The sequence below is a fragment of the Natrix helvetica genome (genome assembly GCF_964273705.1).
Source record: "Natrix helvetica genome assembly, chromosome: 10".
Lineage (NCBI taxonomy): Eukaryota > Metazoa > Chordata > Lepidosauria > Squamata > Natricidae > Natrix > Natrix helvetica.
In genome coordinates, this window is record NC_138561.1 from 3,999,667 (window position 1) to 4,018,729 (window position 19,063).

General features: G+C 43.7%; 1 protein-coding gene across 4 annotated transcripts; it reads right to left on the reverse strand.

Moving 5' to 3' along the window:
• Window positions 1-4,246: 4,246 nt before the first annotated feature.
• On the reverse strand, window positions 4,247-19,034 carry CIAPIN1 (cytokine induced apoptosis inhibitor 1). 4 transcript variants are annotated; one of them, XM_081963053.1, is made up of 9 exons: window positions 18,867-19,034; window positions 15,447-15,622; window positions 13,130-13,282; window positions 10,761-10,837; window positions 10,250-10,415; window positions 9,209-9,282; window positions 8,709-8,824; window positions 6,969-7,038; window positions 4,247-5,031 (listed from the first exon to the last, which is right to left on the reverse strand). In XM_081963053.1, exons 2-9 carry the CDS (start codon window positions 15,601-15,603, stop codon window positions 4,921-4,923), a joined length of 924 nt encoding a protein of 307 aa, XP_081819179.1. In that variant the 5' UTR covers window positions 15,604-15,622; window positions 18,867-19,034; the 3' UTR covers window positions 4,247-4,920. The 4 variants fall into 4 exon arrangements, with proteins under 4 accessions (XP_081819179.1, XP_081819178.1, XP_081819176.1 ...); XM_081963052.1 differs by having other exon boundaries at window positions 18,737-18,872; XM_081963050.1 differs by lacking the exon at window positions 18,867-19,034 and adding an exon at window positions 18,707-18,860.
• Window positions 19,035-19,063: the final 29 nt, after the last annotated feature.

Sequence of the window (19,063 nt, forward strand, 5' to 3'; positions counted from 1 at the left end):
GGAGTGATTTTGTTATTTCGTGATTTGGGGGCTGTGAGATTTGGGGCAGGGATTTAGAAGAACGTGGTTTCCTGCTGGCTGGGGACTTCTGGGTGTTGAAATCTACACGTTTTAAAATTGCCCAAGATTGAACATCCCTGATTGACATGGTTGGCCAAAACTTGTCCCCTCACAAACACCACTTATTTCAAAAAGGCGGAGTTACAAAAAGATTAGAAGATTAAAAAGATAAACGTACCATGAATATCTAATGAATGCTTGGGAAAAAAAATATAAGTGCATGTTTTTAAAGCTAAGCTCACCTCAGATAACTCCAGTTTTCTTGGCAATAGTTCTAAAATTGTCAGCTGCCTTTGGGGATTTAACAAAAAAACCTTAACTTGGGAGTTCAGCCAAGATCAGATGAGGGTTGCCAATGGTTAAAGTTCAGGATTTCCCCCATATTCCTATGTTGAACGCTTCACTTAACGGCACTTGTCAGTTATCCGAGGTGGCACTGATTGCCACTTTGGCGGTTGGGAAGGAATTTTCTCCCAAGAATAGATGGAATTTTTTTTGTCCTGGCAAGGGTTACTTGCTCTGTGCTGGCCAATATAGCAATAATAATATGGGGAAAAAATAACTTTAAATAATTACTGTAGTGCCTGCTTTTTCCATTGTTGGCTTAATATATGCTTGGGGCTATTTATACTGTAAATGTAAAGCAGATTATAGGTAGTCCTTGACTTACGACCACAATTGAGCCCAACATTTCTGTCGTTAAGTGAGTTTTGCCCCATTTTACGACATTTCTTGCCAGAGTTAAGTGAATCACTGCAGTTGTTAGTATTTCATGCTGAATAAACTAAACGATGTGTCTTAAATATAAAACTATCTTTAGATAGATTTTTACTCCAAAATCATTTTATTAAAATTTGATAAAAATAAAAATCTTTAAATAAAATTTAAATAAAAAAGCCAATTTAAAAAAAATCATTTTTTAATTTATTTGTTTAAAAAAATCATTTTTATCCACCCTAGTTTTAATACTTTGTTTTGTTTTTAATGTGCTTTTGTTTAGAATTCTGCTCAGGGACCATAATAATAATAATTCTATTCTATTAGAAAAGAAATAACCAACCATACAATCTAAACTGGTGCCATGTTAGGTGTATGAATAGGCCTGTGAAGGCAGGGAAGAGTAGATGTTGGTGGTCAAACCTCACGCAGACATTCAGGCCTGCTGTCTTTTCCCATGCTGTTCCTAGGAAGCTTAAAGCCCAAATTCTCAACCTTCCTGCATTTGAAATGCCACTAACTGGCTTCATCAGGATCAGTAAAACACTCTCTTTGCCAAGAAAAAATATTTAAAAGTTTATAGGAGATCTGCTAGCATATTTATGGGGAATGTGAATGTTTTGGATCTGATTCCAAAGGGAAGTATAAATGTTGCATCTCTGTGCTACTCTGAAAAAGTCAAGAGCATATTCCCAGTCGGGCATAGAAAGGGGGGAGTGGGGTGGGGGGGAAGCAAAGAATTTCAACACTTTGATTTTTCTTCTACACTGTTAACCATGTTGCAATTAAGACTAAATTAAAAATTGAACTTCAGAGATACTTAGAAGTAGAGAAACAAAAATATTTAAAGAAAGAAATTACGAGGAAAAAAGAAGTGGCAAGTCAATAATTCATCGTTAAAGACAGGTCCCTGCATTATTTAATCTGCTAATTGGTTGCTGTTTAGATCTGCTCTTTGTAACTACGTGTTAACATGCTTCTAATTAAGAATGCATTTTATGCAGCCGGAAGAGTTATGATATATAAACACACAAAGGGAGCTTTTCAAGGGACTGGCAACGTTAAACAGTCATTTCAAAAGATCAACTTGCACTGCAATGTCAACTGTTTAAAAAAACAAAGCAGCAAAGATCAAGTTTCTCTTGAAGTTCCATTATCGGGTGGAAATCTCTTCCCTCTTGATTAGTCTGGTGGCCAGGATAAAACGAACGACAAAACTTAAAAGTTGCTACTTGTTGGAATAAAATTAAAAGGGCTGCTGAAACAGTAAGCAAAATTCCAAAGTGGCAATCCTCAATTTATGACTGAGTCTACAGCTTTTGGTTGTGAGTTGTGACGGTCGTGAAGGGGGTCAGCCACTAAGACTCAACCCAATTTTATGACCTTTTCTGTGATCAGAAAAAGGGTTATGGGGTAGATTGTTCTGGAATCAACAAACATGTGATAAATTGGTCACGTGACAGCCAGTTGCTGCAAATGGCCAAAATGCAGTTATGGGGGAGTTATGGGGGAGCGGCATCGGCAGACACTGGAACCTCAAATCTGGGTTATGAGCCCCTTTTGCTGGATCCACCAGAACTAAGCAACTGGTTATAAGTTAAGGACTATGTACACCTAGAACAGGGGTGTCCAAACTTGGCAACTTTAAGACTTGTGGACTTCAACTCCCAGAATTCCCCCTGGCTGGGGAATTCTGGGAGTTGAAGTCCACAAGTCTTAAAGTTGCCAAGTTTGGACACCCCTGACTTAGAAGCACTAGCTTCAAAACTTGGGCTTTTGGTGTCCACCCCCAGCCCCTTATCATTTATTAGAGGGTTCAAATTATTGCAGAATGCCATTCGTTTCCATTGCTAGCAAAATGATGCTAAGATTACAGCAGGGGTGTCAAACTCAAGGCCTGCAGCTTAAATCCAACCTGTGGGGTCGGCCTGGAAATACCCAAGAACCGGCCCACGGTGCCTCTGCCACCCAAAAAGGGGCCGTGCAGGGGCCCCCCTGTGCCACATTTTCGGCCTCCTCAGTCTCCTGCCGGCCAAAAGTGGGCTGCGCAGAGGCCTTGTCTCTTTTGGCCGGTAAAATGTTGCAGACGGCTATTCAGGCCAAAAACGGGGCAGAGGGGGCAGTGCCATCTCCCCTCCCTCCCGTCAGCCTGCAGAGAACTACAATGCTGATGTGGCCGTTGAAGAAACCCAGTTTGCCGCCCCTGGATTAGAGCCTCACATGGCAGAGGGGGCAGATATTCAAGTTGGCTTTAGAAAAGGCCAAGAAACAAAAAAGATTCCGATGCACACTGAATAATTTTTGGTGTTCTTAAGGACCCTGTAAGGTAGAGAAGAACTGATGGACTCAGTAAAGTTCTGTTAACTTGTCTTCACCTTGGAAGATCAGGGTATGGACCTGTGAGGTCTGATGTTGCCAATGAGCAATAGCCTTGCCTCCTTCTTTGGAAGCCTTGTTCATCTTCTTCCATCTGGAATGTGACCCATATACGGGTTTCATGCAAGGACAAAATGTGGGATTCTCATTTTCCTAAGGATCTTCCACACTTGTGATGGTCATCACAATGGAAGGCCTTTCTATAGCCGTTGGTTAGTTAGATAATTAGGTGTTTTGTTAAAGTACCTGACATGCTCAAATATGGGCAAAACACCTAATCATTCCCCTGGCTCAGCTGATAAAGGAGCAGAGCTTGTGGCTTAGAGGTTAATATAACTGCCTAATATGTAAAAACAGCCCAAGTTTGAATCCCAGTAAGGGTATGGCTAGCTGATGAGAGCTAAATAGCTTGAAATAGATCTATACTAGTCTCCCTTCATATATTTATCAGCAAAAAATGTAATATATACATATACATATACATACATACCGTGTTTCCCTCAAAATAAGACAGGGTCTTATTTTCTTTTGACCCCCGAAATAAGCACTTGGCCTTATTTTCGGAGAGGTCTTATTATTTTTGAGCTGCAGGAGGCAGCGAGTATGGTCACTTCATGGCTGCTGTGGTGTTGCAATATTTTCGGGGAGGGCTTATTTCAGCGCATGCGCTCAAAACCCTGATTGAGCTTATTATCCGGGGAGGTCTTATTTTCAGGGAAACAGGGTGCATATGTGTGTGTGTGTGTATTTGTTGGCTTTTTCAATTATTCAGTGCACATGAGAAATAATGTTTTTGTGTTTTCTGGCCTTTTCTAAAGCCAACTTGAATATCTGCCCCCGCCCTCTTCCCACGTGGGGCTCTACGCTAAGCCTTATTTTGCCAGCAATGGAAATGAAGGACATTCTGCAATCATTTGAACCCTCTAATAAATTAATCTCCTTTGGTATGTAGACTTGATCCCTTACAATCTGCCATATTTAATCAACCAAGCAGCCGGTCAGCCAACCAACTTGCTGCTCTAATGCTCCATAATCCGCAGTCAATGGATGTCAAGCTCCAGTTTGTACCAGACATTTCTAGAAGAGACCTGAAAGCGTTTTGGATCAAACTTTTTATTACCCTCACTTCTGAGACCATATTTCCAGCAATCTGGATTCACAAACTTTCTTTAAAAAAAAAAAAAAAGAGCTGGAATAGCGACATCTGCATAAAACTCCCTCAGAAAAATGATGATCAAGAACTTTGTGTGCCAAAAAGTAAAACAAAAGTAAGGTCAGAGTTTCATGAGTTTAATTAGGAATCCTCCCGTTGGCACAAAACTGGGAATGAAGACATACGATTGCACTGTTGAGTGCAAGCCAACGCCACCCGCCCCATCCTTTGGGATTTGGCAGAGCAGGCATTTACTTTTGCAGGCAAAGTAAATGGAAAGGTTTCTCGCGTGTTGGCAAGGTTGCCCTTTCAAATTCTGAGTAGCTCCAAGGCTGATGCCAATTACCAGCAAGATCTTTTTATCTGCAGGGTGTGTGATAACAGCCAAAATTTAGATGCAAACCTTTCAAAAAGAATGTCAGTCAAGGAGCCTTGAAAGCGATCCCAACTGGGAAGGGAGTCTGGAACACAATCTGCCTTGGTTCACCTATTTGTTTGCTGATCCCCCCCCCCCTCCACCAAGTCCAGATTTCCTCCCTCTTTACTAGAGAAACTGCCGGGTGTGTCCAAACCATGAAGCACCGCCAAGGAAGCTGTGAGTTGCTGCTCTTCTTTCAGGAATCCTGAAGGTTGTTTTCATTTAGGAGGATTTTCTCGCCAGGCTTAAAGGCTGGCATGCCTCGGTAAGGGCAGCTGGCGCAGCGGAAAGCATCCCCTAGGTAGCACTAGAGAGAAAGAAAAGTGGCATCTGAAGAAGGCAAATCCATCAGACAAAGAGCAGCCAGCCTTCAGGGCGACTTGTGCCCTTAGTTGTAGGAGACCACCAGGCTGAGCCCGAGGGTGGGCTCAAAGACATCACCAGTCTGGAGTCTCCAGGCCCTAACTTCGGCCACCCTTGAAGTCCGCTGACTCTTATCCAGTGCCAATTCACCTAGACCCTCAATAGTTCGGATTCTGGTGTATAGGAATAAACTTGTAGGACTTTGGAACCCCATCCTGCCTCCTGACTTCTTGCACCTGGCATTAATGACAGGACGGGGAAATAAAACAAGCCAGATGCAGATTTGTTGAACAGCCCAAAGGCTGCTTAGGCTGTTCTTATTCCCTCCAAGGAACCAACAGAGTCCTGGTTTTATACCATCCAGTGTCACCTTGCAAGAGTGATGGGTTGCATAAAAATTAACAAATAAATAAACAAATCCATAAATGAGCATCCCATGACAGTTGGGCAGAGCAGGTGTGCTCCAGGCCCCTTCTATTAAAAGGCTGTCTTCCTACAATAATAGCAGTAACAGAGTTGGAAGGGACCTTGGAGGTCATCTAATCCAACCCCCTGCTCATGCAGGAAACCTGTACTAGGGATTCGAACTGCCAAACTGCCGACCTTTCTGATCGACAAGCTCAGTGTCTTAGGAAGAGGGTTTTCTCTCTCACAGCCCCCAACCTCTGGAATTGCCTCCCCCCCCAACCCAGAGATACGACCAGCACCCACTCTACTGACATTCTGGAAGGCCCTTAAGACCTGGTCGCAGGCCTAAAGTGAACAATGGGGAGGGGAAGGACTGTCGGGCTTCTTTTGATGGCTGTTTTTAGTCCTGGCTGTCTTATTTCATTCGGTTTACATTTTTAATTGCTTTAATCTAGAACTGGCACTCCTTGATTTATGACCACAACTGAGGCAAGATTGATAGTCGTCACTCGTGCCTGTTCTTAAGAAAGTCACCACTTTCGTGGTGGTGTGGTTACGCAAACATTGCGGACAATAAGCCAACAGAGCAGGTCTGGAGTGAATACAACACCAAAAATAAACTGGTTTCTGGCAGGAAAAAAAAAAGTACATTTCAATCCTGTGTCCACGGGATGCCGCAATGGCCATAAGTCTAAGCCAGTTCCTAAGCACCCAAATTGTGATCACCTGATGGGGGGAGGGTTGTTGGGACTTTGAAACTAAGTTGTAAGTAGCTCGGGGGGGGGGGGGGGGTCTGTTGTAACCGCTCAGTTGAAAACTACCTGTTTTATACTGTATAAGCCACCCAGAATCCACTGGGGTAGCATCTCTATTAAATTTGATAAATGACCAATCCAGCTAGATACGGAACTGGGAGGGACACTGTCACACAGCTGCTGTCTCAATGCCTCCAGATGCCTCCCCACAGAGAAGGGTGTCATCCAAAGCCTGCTCTCCTGGATCTCTATTGTGTTGTGGCACCAAGATCCAAAACCCACCATGCTGCAAAACACATGTCGCATAGGCAGATGATGAACGTGGATGTTGGCTGCCGATTCCTCATATCAAAAGAATTATCACTTTTTGAAGAAAAAAAACCTAGTTAATTGCTTGAAATGCCATCAATCAAATGTGCGCCTGAATCAAACACACCCTCTCTGTTAGAAACCAAAGTTAAACGGGAAGCATTCTAAGGGGAAAGGTGTTTCCTCCTGCGAGGCAATAAATAGCATCCTCTAAAACAGCATTTCCTCCATGTCTCTTACTTACTAAAAATATATAAACACAACAACTAAATTTAGCAATGGCCTATTTGTTCATTAATAAAAATCCTTATTCTATAAATGATCATTGTGGGACATGCAGCTGGCATTATATGCTAATTGCTGTTAGGCAAAACAATGCCTGGATCGAGAGCGGGGAAAAAATAATTACGTTGCCACACGCAGATTTTGGCTGTGCGCCTTTCTTCTCCTGCTCTAGTTCTTCAGCAAGGCCGCAGGTGCTGAGGAGGAAAGAGATGCGGTAAGTTTAATAGGCATAGAGCAGGGGTGTCCAAACTTGTGAACTTTAAGACTTGTGAACTTCAACTCCCAGAATTCCCCAGCCAGCATGGCTGGCTGGGGAATTCTGGGAGTTGAAGTCCACAAGTCTTAAAGTTCCCAAGTTTGGACACCCCTGGCATAGAGAGACCCTGAAGATTGCCTTGTCCTTGCGAATCCTCTCTGACGGAGGAAACGTCTATGCACGCCTGTCTGTCCTTCCTTCTTTTTTGCTCATGTGTTCTCAAAAGGGGAAAAGTCCAAGAATTGCCAAATTCATGTTGTCAATGTACCTGTGTCAGAGGCTTCAGGAAAGCCTTGCCGGCCGCAGAACAAATAGGCAGGCAAGGCAGGTGTTGGGGTGTGTGAAGTCTCACTGCAACTATGCAAAGGTAAGTAGTAGGGCAGCTCCATCCCCCCATCTCCACCCTAGCTTAATTTTTACCCGGGCAATTTTTACCCGGTGGACAGGGTCTTAATTAGGGCTTATTTGGGGGTTTGGTGCTTCTATTTCCCAATACACATGTAAAAATCAATCCAGGGACTTATTTTTGGAGTAGGTTGTGTTTTCGGGGAAACACGGCATGTACTATTAAATCTCTCCTGTCTCTTTTGTTTGTAACCTTCAATTTTGTGAAACGGAGCCTTGTAGGGCAACAATTTTTGAATCAAGGCAACTCAAATGGGCTAACTTAAAGCATGCATCCAAAATCAAAGACTCGTTACTCTCGTGGGATTAAAATTTCCAGATCTTCAGGCCCCTTGTACAGGTAAGCCTTGACGTACGACCACAACTGAGCCCAAAGTATATGTTGCTAAGTGAGACGTGTTGAGCTTTGCCCCATTTTATGACCTTGCCACAATTGTTAAGTGAATCACTGCAGTTGTTAGTAATATGTTTGTTAAGTGAATCTGGCTTCCCCGTTGACTTTATTTGTCAGATGGTCGCAAAAGGCGATGGTCACATGACCCCGGGACACTTCAACCGTCATAAATATGAGTCAATTGCCAAGCAGCTGAATTTTGATCAAGTGACAGTGGAGATGTTGCAACGGTCATAAGTTACTTTTTTCAGTGCCGTTGTAACTTTAAACAGTCACTAAACAAACTGTTGTAAGTCGGGGACTACCTGTAGTGTCAAAATTGTGGCTGTTGCAACGTCCCTCTGGCTACATGAATGTGATTTCTGACATTCCAGCAAGGTCCCCACATGCAAAGCTGATGAGGAAACTGGTAGGAAGTCAGAACTCATTCCCTTTGTTCAGCTGTAGCCATTCTGTCATCGCTTTAGGCATCTTGAACAGGACAATCCAACGGATTACGGGTCAACTAGTATTTAAATAACTCCAACTCCTCATTTAACCCCAAATAAAAGTGTTCACCCCATCGTAAGAACAATAATTTTAAATCAGGGTTTCTCAAACTTGACAAGTGGGCTTCAACTCCAATTTCTGTCTGGGAAATTCTGGGACCACTCATCTTAAAACTGTCAATTTGAGAAACTGATTTAGAAGGTTTCGACAGGATTGCAAACTGCTCTCTATTTTCTACAGCTATTTCCTCTGCAGCACTTTTGTTATTGTGCTTCAGGTGTGTATGTACAGGTATGTGCTTGAATTATTTTAACACTCACCAATTCTTACAGGCTTTCCTCTTTCCAGATTCCTTACAAGAAGGTGCTTTGAGAGATGCTGGATCTGGCTTTTTCAAGTCCTCAGGATCCAGAAGCTCATCTGAATCCAGGAGATCCTGAAGACAATAAGCACCCAGAGAAAACAAATCCCAAACAATCCTTGATCCACAGGAAGCAAAGATCCCTGTAGCTACATGTGGGGAAGTTTGTTAACGCTCAGAGTTGCTGAACAGCTTTGTAGACTTTTCAAAGAAAAGCAGCAATAATAAAGCAGAGCGCTGCCACTATCAAAATAGGGGAACTGTAGAAAATCCAGATTTTGGGGGAAAAAATACCGACATATAAAATAGTTTTAAAATTCCTCTTGGGGGGAGCTGCCCAACCTTACTTTGCCTCTTTTTCCTGGCTTAGGGAAAATGTGAAATTCAGAAAACGTAACGTTACATATCGCTTTCGGTGAGGTTGTCTGTCAGCCTTTGCAGGGGCCCTTCTCCACCTACCACGTCGTCGTCATCCATGTCGTTGGCAGAAAGAGTCCAGAGTTTTGCAGCCGTGGGATCCACCTGTGGTTTTTCTGAAACAACCCATTGACCCCAGAGAACACAACTGTAAAGATGATGTCTTAAGCCTCATAACCTCTTCCTTGTCCTATGATATAAAGCAGTGATGGCAAATCTTTTTGGCACCGAGTGTCCAAACTGGAACACGCATGCCGGAGCCCCGGAAACTTGAAGACCAGCTGGCTGGTGCGCATATGCACGCCATCCACCTGGTCTTATGGTTTCTGGCATACGCATATGTGCCGGCCAGCTGGTCGCATGCGCCGGAGCACCGAAACCCAAAGACCAGTGGCTGGAGTGTGCATGCGCACTGGCCAGCTGGTCTTTGGGTTTCCAGGGCTCCGGTATGCGTGAAGATCAGCTGGCCGGTGCACATTTGCACGCCAGAAACAGAAGAGCAGCTGGTGATGGTGTGCGTGCCCACGGAGAGGACTTTGCATGCCATCTCTGGCACGTGTGCCATAGATTCACCATCACGGATACAAAACAATCCCGGGGACTTTTGATCCTCTGAGCTAAGTATATTCTTTAATAATCCATTTAAACAAAAATAATTGTAATCATGGAAAAATCTGATCAGTATTCTTCTTTTTGCCTGAAAAGGCTCAAAGCGGGCTATAAACTGAGACAGGACCTGTTAAACAACAGCCAAAGGGCCGGACTTTTCTGAACTAGTTTGGTGTGGAGGTGAAGGTGCTGGACTGGGAGACTGGAAGATGTAGTCTTCCCTCAGGCATTAAACCAGTGGGGTGACTTTGGGCTAGTCCATTCTCTTAACCCAACCCACCTCACAAGGCGGTTGTTGTGGGAAAAACAGGAGATGGGAAGATTTTACCCACTGCCTTGAACAGGACAAATTAATGCTGGGGTAGACATTAAATCATAATTTACCCATACTTAGGATGGTTTCTACTGATGTGCGTAAGTGAACCTAAGGGCAAGATCTGAGAAGATAAAAGCCTCTGGTTATATCTTTTTTACCAGTTGTTGGCTTCTTGACAGTAGAAAGCTTGAGCTGGCTTGAAGATCCAACCTCAAAATTGGGCTTTTTGCCTTCTAACTGAACTGCTAGAATTTCATTGCACTGCAGATCGAGATGCTTCTGGACAGCCTGAATTTGTTCTGAGGTTAAAATGTCCTTCTGCAGCTGGAAAGAAAGGGAAAAAAACCAAGTTACTATACCAGTTAATCCACCCAGGCAGGGAAGATGGCAACAAAGTGCTTATTATTACCAACGATGGCTAATTACAAACAAAATAACATTTCCCCCTATTAAAGGAAGATTTTTCCCAGAGGCATTTTGGCTTATTCGCTATGTAAATTCAATCTTTTGCTGTATTTTGTATTTCCTTTGAAGTATGGACTGAGATTATAAGGCTGACTTCTAGCAACCAGCTTTATAAAGCTGTAATTTCGAACAGCAGCATAAACGCCTTTTTAAAGGGCAGTTTTCTAAAACGATCTCTTGAAAGCTCAACATCAAAATGCTTACCTCTTTTACCTCAACTAAACCAGAGAGTGTTGCAATTGTTTGTAGTTTGTTTACTGTCTTAAGTTTGTCATCGTTACCTGAGAAATACAACAGACAGCAAATATTCACAAATAAAAGTTAATGAGACAAAAAAACTTATGAGAGTTTTCCAAATCACTCCAGATAAAATAGATAGATTTAATAAAGGAATGCAATAGGGTCAGGGTTCTTTTATGTACTTCCACAATTTGCAGAGAGCTACCAAAGGTCCTATAGTTCAGGTTTCTGTCAAAAACACCAAGGTGCTTTCAGGGTGAAAAGATCAGCCATTGCTATCACCTTACCTAGTCTTTCCTTTTTCACTATTTAAATGAGGCTGCTTTGCTTTGTATTGTATCTGAATCCAAATGTTCAGGAACCACTTTCTTAAAATAGAAAAAGGGAATAAAAAATAGCCATAGTACTGCAATCCAGACATGGGAATCAGGAGATGGAACTTAGGAGAGGTGAAATCGGTAAGGGTGCAGCTTTGGAGCCAGGTAGTAACAAGAGAAACCAGGGGCAAATGCAAAGGATGGGATTGTTGGGGGCAATAGGATGACTCTGTAAACCGCTTAGAGAGGACTGTAAAATACTAAGAAGTGGTCATAAGTCTAAATCAGAGGTCTTCAAACTTGGCAACTTGAAGACTTGTGGACTTCAACTCCCAGAATTCTCCAGCCAACATAGCTGGCTGGAGAATTCTCAAAGCTGAAGTCCACAAGTCTTAAAGTTGCCATGTTTGGGGACTCCTAGTCTAAATGCTATTACCATTCCCCTTCCTTCCTTAAATGCATACATACATACGTACATACATACATATTTTGCAGTGGTTAGAATACAGTATTGCAGGCAAACTCTGCCCACTGCCAAGAGTCTGATTCTCACCAGGCTCAAGGTTGACTCAGCCTTCCATCCTTCAGAGGTGGGTAAAATGAGGACCCAGATTGTTGGGGGCAAGAGACTGACTCTGTAAACTGCTTAGAGAGGGCTGTGAAGCACTGTGAAGTGGTCTACAAGTCTAAGTGCTTTTGCTATTACGATGGGCCAATTCTAACCATGGCTGGCCATGGATGCTATTACGATGGGCCAATTCTAATCATGAATGTCCTATTTTAAAAGCTGTTTCTCCCTGTCCAGAAAGGGGAGTTGTGACTGAATAAAATTAAACACTGCCCCTCTTCAAACAGGTGCAACCTGGGCTATATGTGGTCTCAGCCAGTGACAGCATCAGATTAATTCTGTCTGGCCCAGAAACTAATCAGTCACACCAGGCTGTTCCTTGGAAGGGAGGTTTTCCAGTAAATCTCAAGGCTGAACTGGAAAGCCAAAAACACCTCTTGGAAGAGACAGTTGCAGCCCATTTGTAGGCTATTGTTAAGAAAACTCCATGGATGTACAGTATCTATGTAACCATCAAAAAACTAAAAAAGAAATGACATTTTGGAGTATGTATCTCCCGTCCCAAAGGATTCCTCCCCCCCCCCCCCGATACCATGCTTTAAACTCACAATACAGCCCCAAATTTTTGTTGCTAAGTGAGACATTTGTTAAGTGAAATTTGCTCCATTTTACGGCTGTTCCAGCCACAACTGTTAAGTGAATCTCTGCAGTTGTTAAATTAGTGGCATAGTTGTTAAGTTGCAAACTGGCTTCCTCATTGACTTTAGCAGCAGCACTGAAAACATATATACAGCTTCACGGTGCTTTACAGCCCCTCTCTAAGCGGTTTACAGAGTTGGCCTATTTGCCCCCAACAATCTGGCTCTTCATTTGACCCACCTCGGAAGGAGGGAAGGCTGAGCCAACCTTCAGCTGTTCAACTTTGAGCTGTTCAGAATTGAACAGTCATCAGAAGTAGCCTGCCGTACTGCATTCTAACCACCGAGCCACCCAAAAGTGATTGCATGACTCCTGGACACTGCAACTGTTTTAAATGTGAGTCAGTTGCCAAGTGTCTGAATTTTGATCATATGACTATGGAGAGGCTGCAATAGTCATAAGTTGAAAAACAGTCATAACTCCCTTTTTTTTTGGTGCTGTTGTACCAAAATGGTCACTAAATGAATTGTGGTAAATCGAAGATTATCTGTACAAGTGTGTTTAAACCAGGGGTGTCCAAACTTGGGAACTTTAAGACTTGTGGACTTCAACTCCCAGAATTCTGGCTGGCTGGGGAATTCTGGGAGTTGAAGTCCACAAGTCTTAAAGTTCCTAAGTTTGGACACCCCTGGTTTAAATCAACCAAGTCTGTCCTGGCCTTTTGTTCTCCCTAAGTGGAAAAGTGAGGGTGGCTTAGGTGATAGAGCTCCAATTAACGGCCTGAGGTAAGCGAGGGATTAAAGACTTACTTGTTTCGGTGGTCACGGCTTCTTTCAAAAGGACACGACCTCCAGGCTTGACAATCCGAGCTATTTCAGCAAGAAGCTCCGCGCTGTGCTGCGTTAGGCTGCCAGGAATCAGCCCCGAAAGGACCACATCAAAGCTGGACTCTTTGTGGGACGCTGAGAAAATGAAATGGGAAGCAGATGCACGTACCCATGAGGCTTAGCCGTTTAAGTATATGAGTGTACCCAACATGCTAGCTATGGAATTCTGGGAGTTGAAGTTTACACAGCTTAAGGTTGCCAAGTTCAAAAAACACGGCTTTAGTGTTCAGTCACTGATGCCTTTCATGCAATGAATAACGGTTTGTGGAGTTAGTGACCAGGCTGGAAAACTCTTGTGGAGATTGGTTTCCAGCTTGTACAAACTGAGGCTTCCCTTTGTGTATTCGCCCAATCAAGGACCCTGAGTTCCACAAAGAAGGTCGCCTTATTTGGTGCCAAATATTGTTGTGGAAGTTGTGAGTTATGTTCTGTTTTCTGGGAATGTGCTTTGGCTGCCTTGATTCTCGCCTTTCTGGATGAGACAACTCAGGTGAACCTTTTACCCATCAGTTGGCTGCAGCTTACTTTGAGTTTGATTCCTTTTCTAGGCCTCTTATTTTACGTTGTTATAGACCACACTCAGTTCCTCTATAAAATTCTCATAAATGTTTATGAGAAACAACATAAAATAAGAGGTAGATCTTTGATGTAAAGATCTGCAAAGGCCTGCCCTCCTATCCAGAGCACATCCTCAACTCCAAAATGTGCCACTGCCTTTCCTCCTCCACTCCTCAGTTTAGCCATCAGGTTTATATACCTTATTTTTCGGACTATAAGACGCACCAAGATTTCAAAGAGATAAGTAAAAAAAAAGTTTTTTGCCTTCCCTCAGCCCCCAGCAGGCTTCAGCAGGGACGGGGCAAGGCAAAAACACCCCCCCTTTTGGGGATAAAGGGGCGGGGCTTCGGGAGGCCCAAAATGGCTGTATTCAGTGTCTAAGCCGCACCAATATTTCCATGCTCTTTTAGTGGGGGGAAAATTGCATCTTGTACTCCAAAAAATACGTTATCACAATGAGCTTTAACCTACATTTTATTAGGTTCTTTTTTTACTTCACCTTATTTCTTTCAGTATCTATCTGCATTTATACATTTCCTTTTCCCTTCTATTGTGTGGATAGCTATCTAAAACTTCTTTGGATCCATCTCTTCAGATGGAAAAAGGAATTTATTTTCCATTATTTGCAAAGTTAATTGTCATCATTAACTTTGAGTTGATTGTGAATATTGCCATTTGGTAATACAGTAAGTGGCAACAGAAAGGAGGTGAATTGGAATATCCCTTTTCAGGAAATTATTCTGGCCATGCGCTGTTAGGGGGACATATTTATTGTTGAATAAAAAAGCACCCCTCCGATACTCATTTAAGGTTTCTCTCTGCTGTCCCAGACTAAAGGAGTAATGTCAACACACAGTGTCTGAGCAATTATTACCTGTAACTACAGGTAGTCGCACTTAATAACTATTAACTGTTGCTAAGCAACATGGTCGCAAGTGAAATACTATGTGGCAGTGCCAACTTACATTATTTTTGCTATTGTTAAACAAGTCACCCACAGTCATTAAGTGGAACATCATGTGACTGCAACTTGCAGTTTGACTGCCAGCTTCCCTAAAGTCTAGACCAGCGTGTCAAACTCAAGACCCGTGGGGCGAATCCGGCCTGCAGGGTGCTTAAATCTGACCTGTGGTGCCGGTATGGAAATACAAAGGACCGACCCGCCCTGCCTTTGCTGTCCAAAACCTTGGTGTGTTTTGGCCAGCAAGGTGCTGCAGGAGGCATCCATCCCATCTCCACCACCACCGCCCCTCCTCTGGCCGGCCCACGGAGAATTACAATGCTGATCTGGCCATCAAAAAAAAATCCAGTTTGACACCTCTGGTCTAGACTTTGCTGGTTGGAAGCCAGCTGTGAGGTGCAAAAACGTCAATCACGTGATCATAGGATGCAATAACAGTCATAAATGTGCCCTGGTTGCCAAGTGCTCAAATCTCAATCAAGTGACAGCAAGGATACTTTGACAGTCACAAGTTCAAAGACCTGTATAAATCTCCTCATTAGGGACCAATCATAATTCCGAATGCTCGTTAAACAGGGCAGTCGTTAACCAAGGACCATCCTGCACAGAGCATAAGACTTAGCATTAGTGTTCTAACGTATTAACAATAATGTTAACTGGCACATGTTATCTTTAACTCAAATAGATTTACCATGATAACGAGTACTTCTGAACACTCACAGTAAAGCAGCTGATTGACGTTTTCTACCGAAACTTGATTTTCAGCTCCAATAATTGCTTGAACATCCTCGACAAATGCCTGAAGTGCCTTGGGAGAGGCGTAACTATCGCAAACCACAGCCACTTGTTCACCGAGAGAGATCCCATACTCTGCCATGCTGGAACTAGTTCAAGATCTGAAAGAAAGTAGACATTGTTCCTTAAAATAAAAGACACAAAATATAGCAAATGTAGGTTCCAATTAACACAATATATTTGAGGTACTCTGTGAATTGCATCCAAAAAAAAAAAGCTTGCATTTAGAAGGCATCATGTTGAAGAATGGCATGCTTTCCAATTATAGAGAGAACTAGAAAACACTGGGTGAAATATTTTACAAGTAGTCCTGGTTTAACAACTGGTTAAATGGTTGATGTTACAAATGAACCTCTGTGGGGCTGCTTACGACCTCATCCAATTTCCAAAAGCCGCACGCACGCATTTACAGCCGTGTGCAGCATCCTGCAGTCACATGATCCCAATTTTTAGTGGGTTTTTTCTCACCTTTATTTCTGGCCAAAAGAAAAATGCCCATTGGGAAAAATGGGAAGAAGGAAATGAGAAGGGGGGGGGGCAGGCAATTAAGATAGATGAAATATAGATTTAAAAAATGGGTTTGCAAGATCTAATCTGGGTTGGTCACTGAGAACAGAGGTTTACTGTTTATAGGAAGAGTTAAACCTCTAGTTCCAATGACCGGCTCAGATTTGATATTCCTGGAACTGGTACATTTCTCTTCATTCATAAAATGGGTTTGCTTAATAACCACAGCATTTGCTTAACAACCACCCCCCAAAAGGTCAAAAGATGGGGCACGGTCAAATGGTGACCCATTTAATGCTCATCACAACCATAAATCCAGTCTCAATTAGTTGTTAGTTGAGGATTACCTGTATTTTTGAATGAATACACATATTGAAAAATAGATATCTGAAGGAGTCCTTTTTTAAAGTGTAGGTAAGAACATTTTGATGCCTTAAAGCAAGGCAGGAGAAATACGTTTTTGAATAGCCAATAAAAAATGAGTAATAGGAAATCTACTATCCTTGGTTCACATCAGCTGATAGGGGGAATGGATCTTCCATTCTCAACAGTTATTTTGCTAAAGGCAAGATATAATATTTCAGACATAAATTTTCATTTCCCCTTCTTTTAAACTAAAATCTATTTCAAAATCTTTTCTTCCTTTTCTGCCTCCAGTTACTGTCAGCTACAATAAATATCCTTAAATATTCCTATAAAGCTGTGCTGTTTAACACAGAGAGCCTGTTTTATATGCAAACTGAGGTTTAAGGGGATAGAGTGATACCCGTGTTAACAGTAATTGCAAGAAGATGAGAACAAGGATATATGCTCAATTCTTTTTCAGTGCCCCCAAAATGGCTTTTTTGCCATTATGCACAGTGTAAGTGCCAGTGTAAAATAGTTTTAGCTGCATTTCCTTTTCTGTCCTGTCTTTAGTTATTATTTCTTGCACATTCCATAACAAGGGGGTGGTGTGATAAGTATGTTTGTTTATTCAATGTACAATCATAGCCCAAATATTACAACAGTAAAAAGGAAGATAAGCCTCACAGAGCACAGCCCAAAAGCCAGATAGAAAGAAAAGGCTCTGCCATACTTATTCAAGAATAAAGTATTTATGTTGCTGAGTCAGAATTTGACCCCTGACCTTGAGAGCAGAATTTGGTCACTGCCAAGGATGCAGAATCATAGTGACCAGCCAGCAGCAGTTTAATATAAAAACAATTCCTGCATTCTGGGAAGTCAGCTAACAGCAGTGCAATACATGTTTTATTATAGATATTAACTCTACAACAGAGGCACTATAATAAAACATGACTTAAGGATTCTATTACATTTGGCCTGCAATGGGCAATATAAGCCATTATTTTGAATTTTCCTTCTGGACAGCAGTAGGCAAGGTCATAGTTAATGTATGGTACCTATGGGCACCAACTAAAGGGGTGGGAGCTACCTTATACAAAAGCAACAGAGAAACAGGACACTACACCCCCCCCCCCCTGCTAACTCCTTGTCCCCTCCTGTTCCTTCAGCCAACCCTGGTTCCAGGAACATGCATAAAATGTAGGAAAATAAGAGGAAAAACAGCCAGTTTGGTCTGGGGCAGGGGTCTCCAAACCTGGTGATTTTTAACACTTGTGTACTTCAACTCCCAGAATCCCCCAGCCGGACCTACGGACTTTGACTCCCAGAATCCCCCAGCTGGACTTTGACTTCCAGAATCCCCCAGCCCGACCTCCGGACTTCAACTCCCAGAATCCCCCAGCTGGACTTTGACTCCCAGAATCCCCCAGCCGGACCTACGGATTTCAACTCCCAGAATCCCCCAGCTGGACTTTGACTCCCAGAATCCCCCAGCCGGACCTACGGACTTCAACTCCCAGAATCCCCCAGCTGGACTTTGACTCCCAGAATCCCCCAGCCGGACCTACGGACTTCAACTCCCAGAATCCCCCAGCTGGACTTTGACTCCCAGAATCCCCCAGCCGGACCTACGGACTTCAACTCCCAGAATCCCCCAGCTGGACTTTGACTCCCAGAATCCCCCAGCCGGACCTACGGACTTCAACTCCCAGAATCCCCCAGCCGGACCTACGGACTTCAACTCCCAGAATCCCCCAGCTGGACTTTGACTCCCAGAATCCCCCAGCCGGACCTACGGACTTCAACTCCCAGAATCCCCCAGCTGGACTTTGACTCCCAGAATCCCCCTGCCAGACCTGCGGATTTCGACTCCCAGAATCCCCCAGCTGGACCTCGACTCCCAAAATCCCCCAGCCAGACCTGTGGATTCTGGGAATTGACATCTACAAGTTTTTAAACCGCCCAGGTTGGAGACCCCCGTTTTAGTGATTAAAGCACCAAAAGCGGAAGACCCTGTGAGTTCAAATCCCCCAACTACCTTTCAATGATACCACCTTTGACCCCGAAGCCCTCCCACGGGTCTCTGTAATCAAAATTATTTACCAGATATTGAATATCCCCCCCAAAAAAATTTAAAACAAAGTCGCCCTTCTCATCGGATTTGGGGGATGCCTGAAAAATAGGGCTTTCCCCGCGCTTTTTTTATGTTAATGTTTGTAAAGATGAAAATTGAGGCTTCCGTGGTGAGATTCACCCCCCGCCCCCATAGACAGACCTCATCCCTCCCCTCCAGCCGACCGGAGGATTCAGAGGGCCGGCTGGGTCGTCCTAACCTTCGCTGAGGGGACCGTAGCCCGGCCCACCTCTCAGGGTTGTTGTGCGGGGGTCTCGGACAGTCCCTGGCGCTCCCGCGGAAAAGACGAGAAGGAAAAGGCCTCCACGGCGCAACGTTCCCGGCTAGGAAAGCCTCCTCGCTCCTCCCTCGCTACCTACCGGTCGCCCGTCGTGCTTCTCGGCCCTCCTGTTTTTCTCCTCAGCAGGGCCTGCCCTTTTCAAAGATGGCGCCGGAGCGCCGGTAGGAAAAGCTGCTCCCGCCCCCCCCCTCGACCCGTTTCAAAGATGGCGCTTACGGCACCGGTGGGCCCCGGAGTTCAAAAACAGGGAGGGAAGTCCCTGATTGGGTGGAGGCC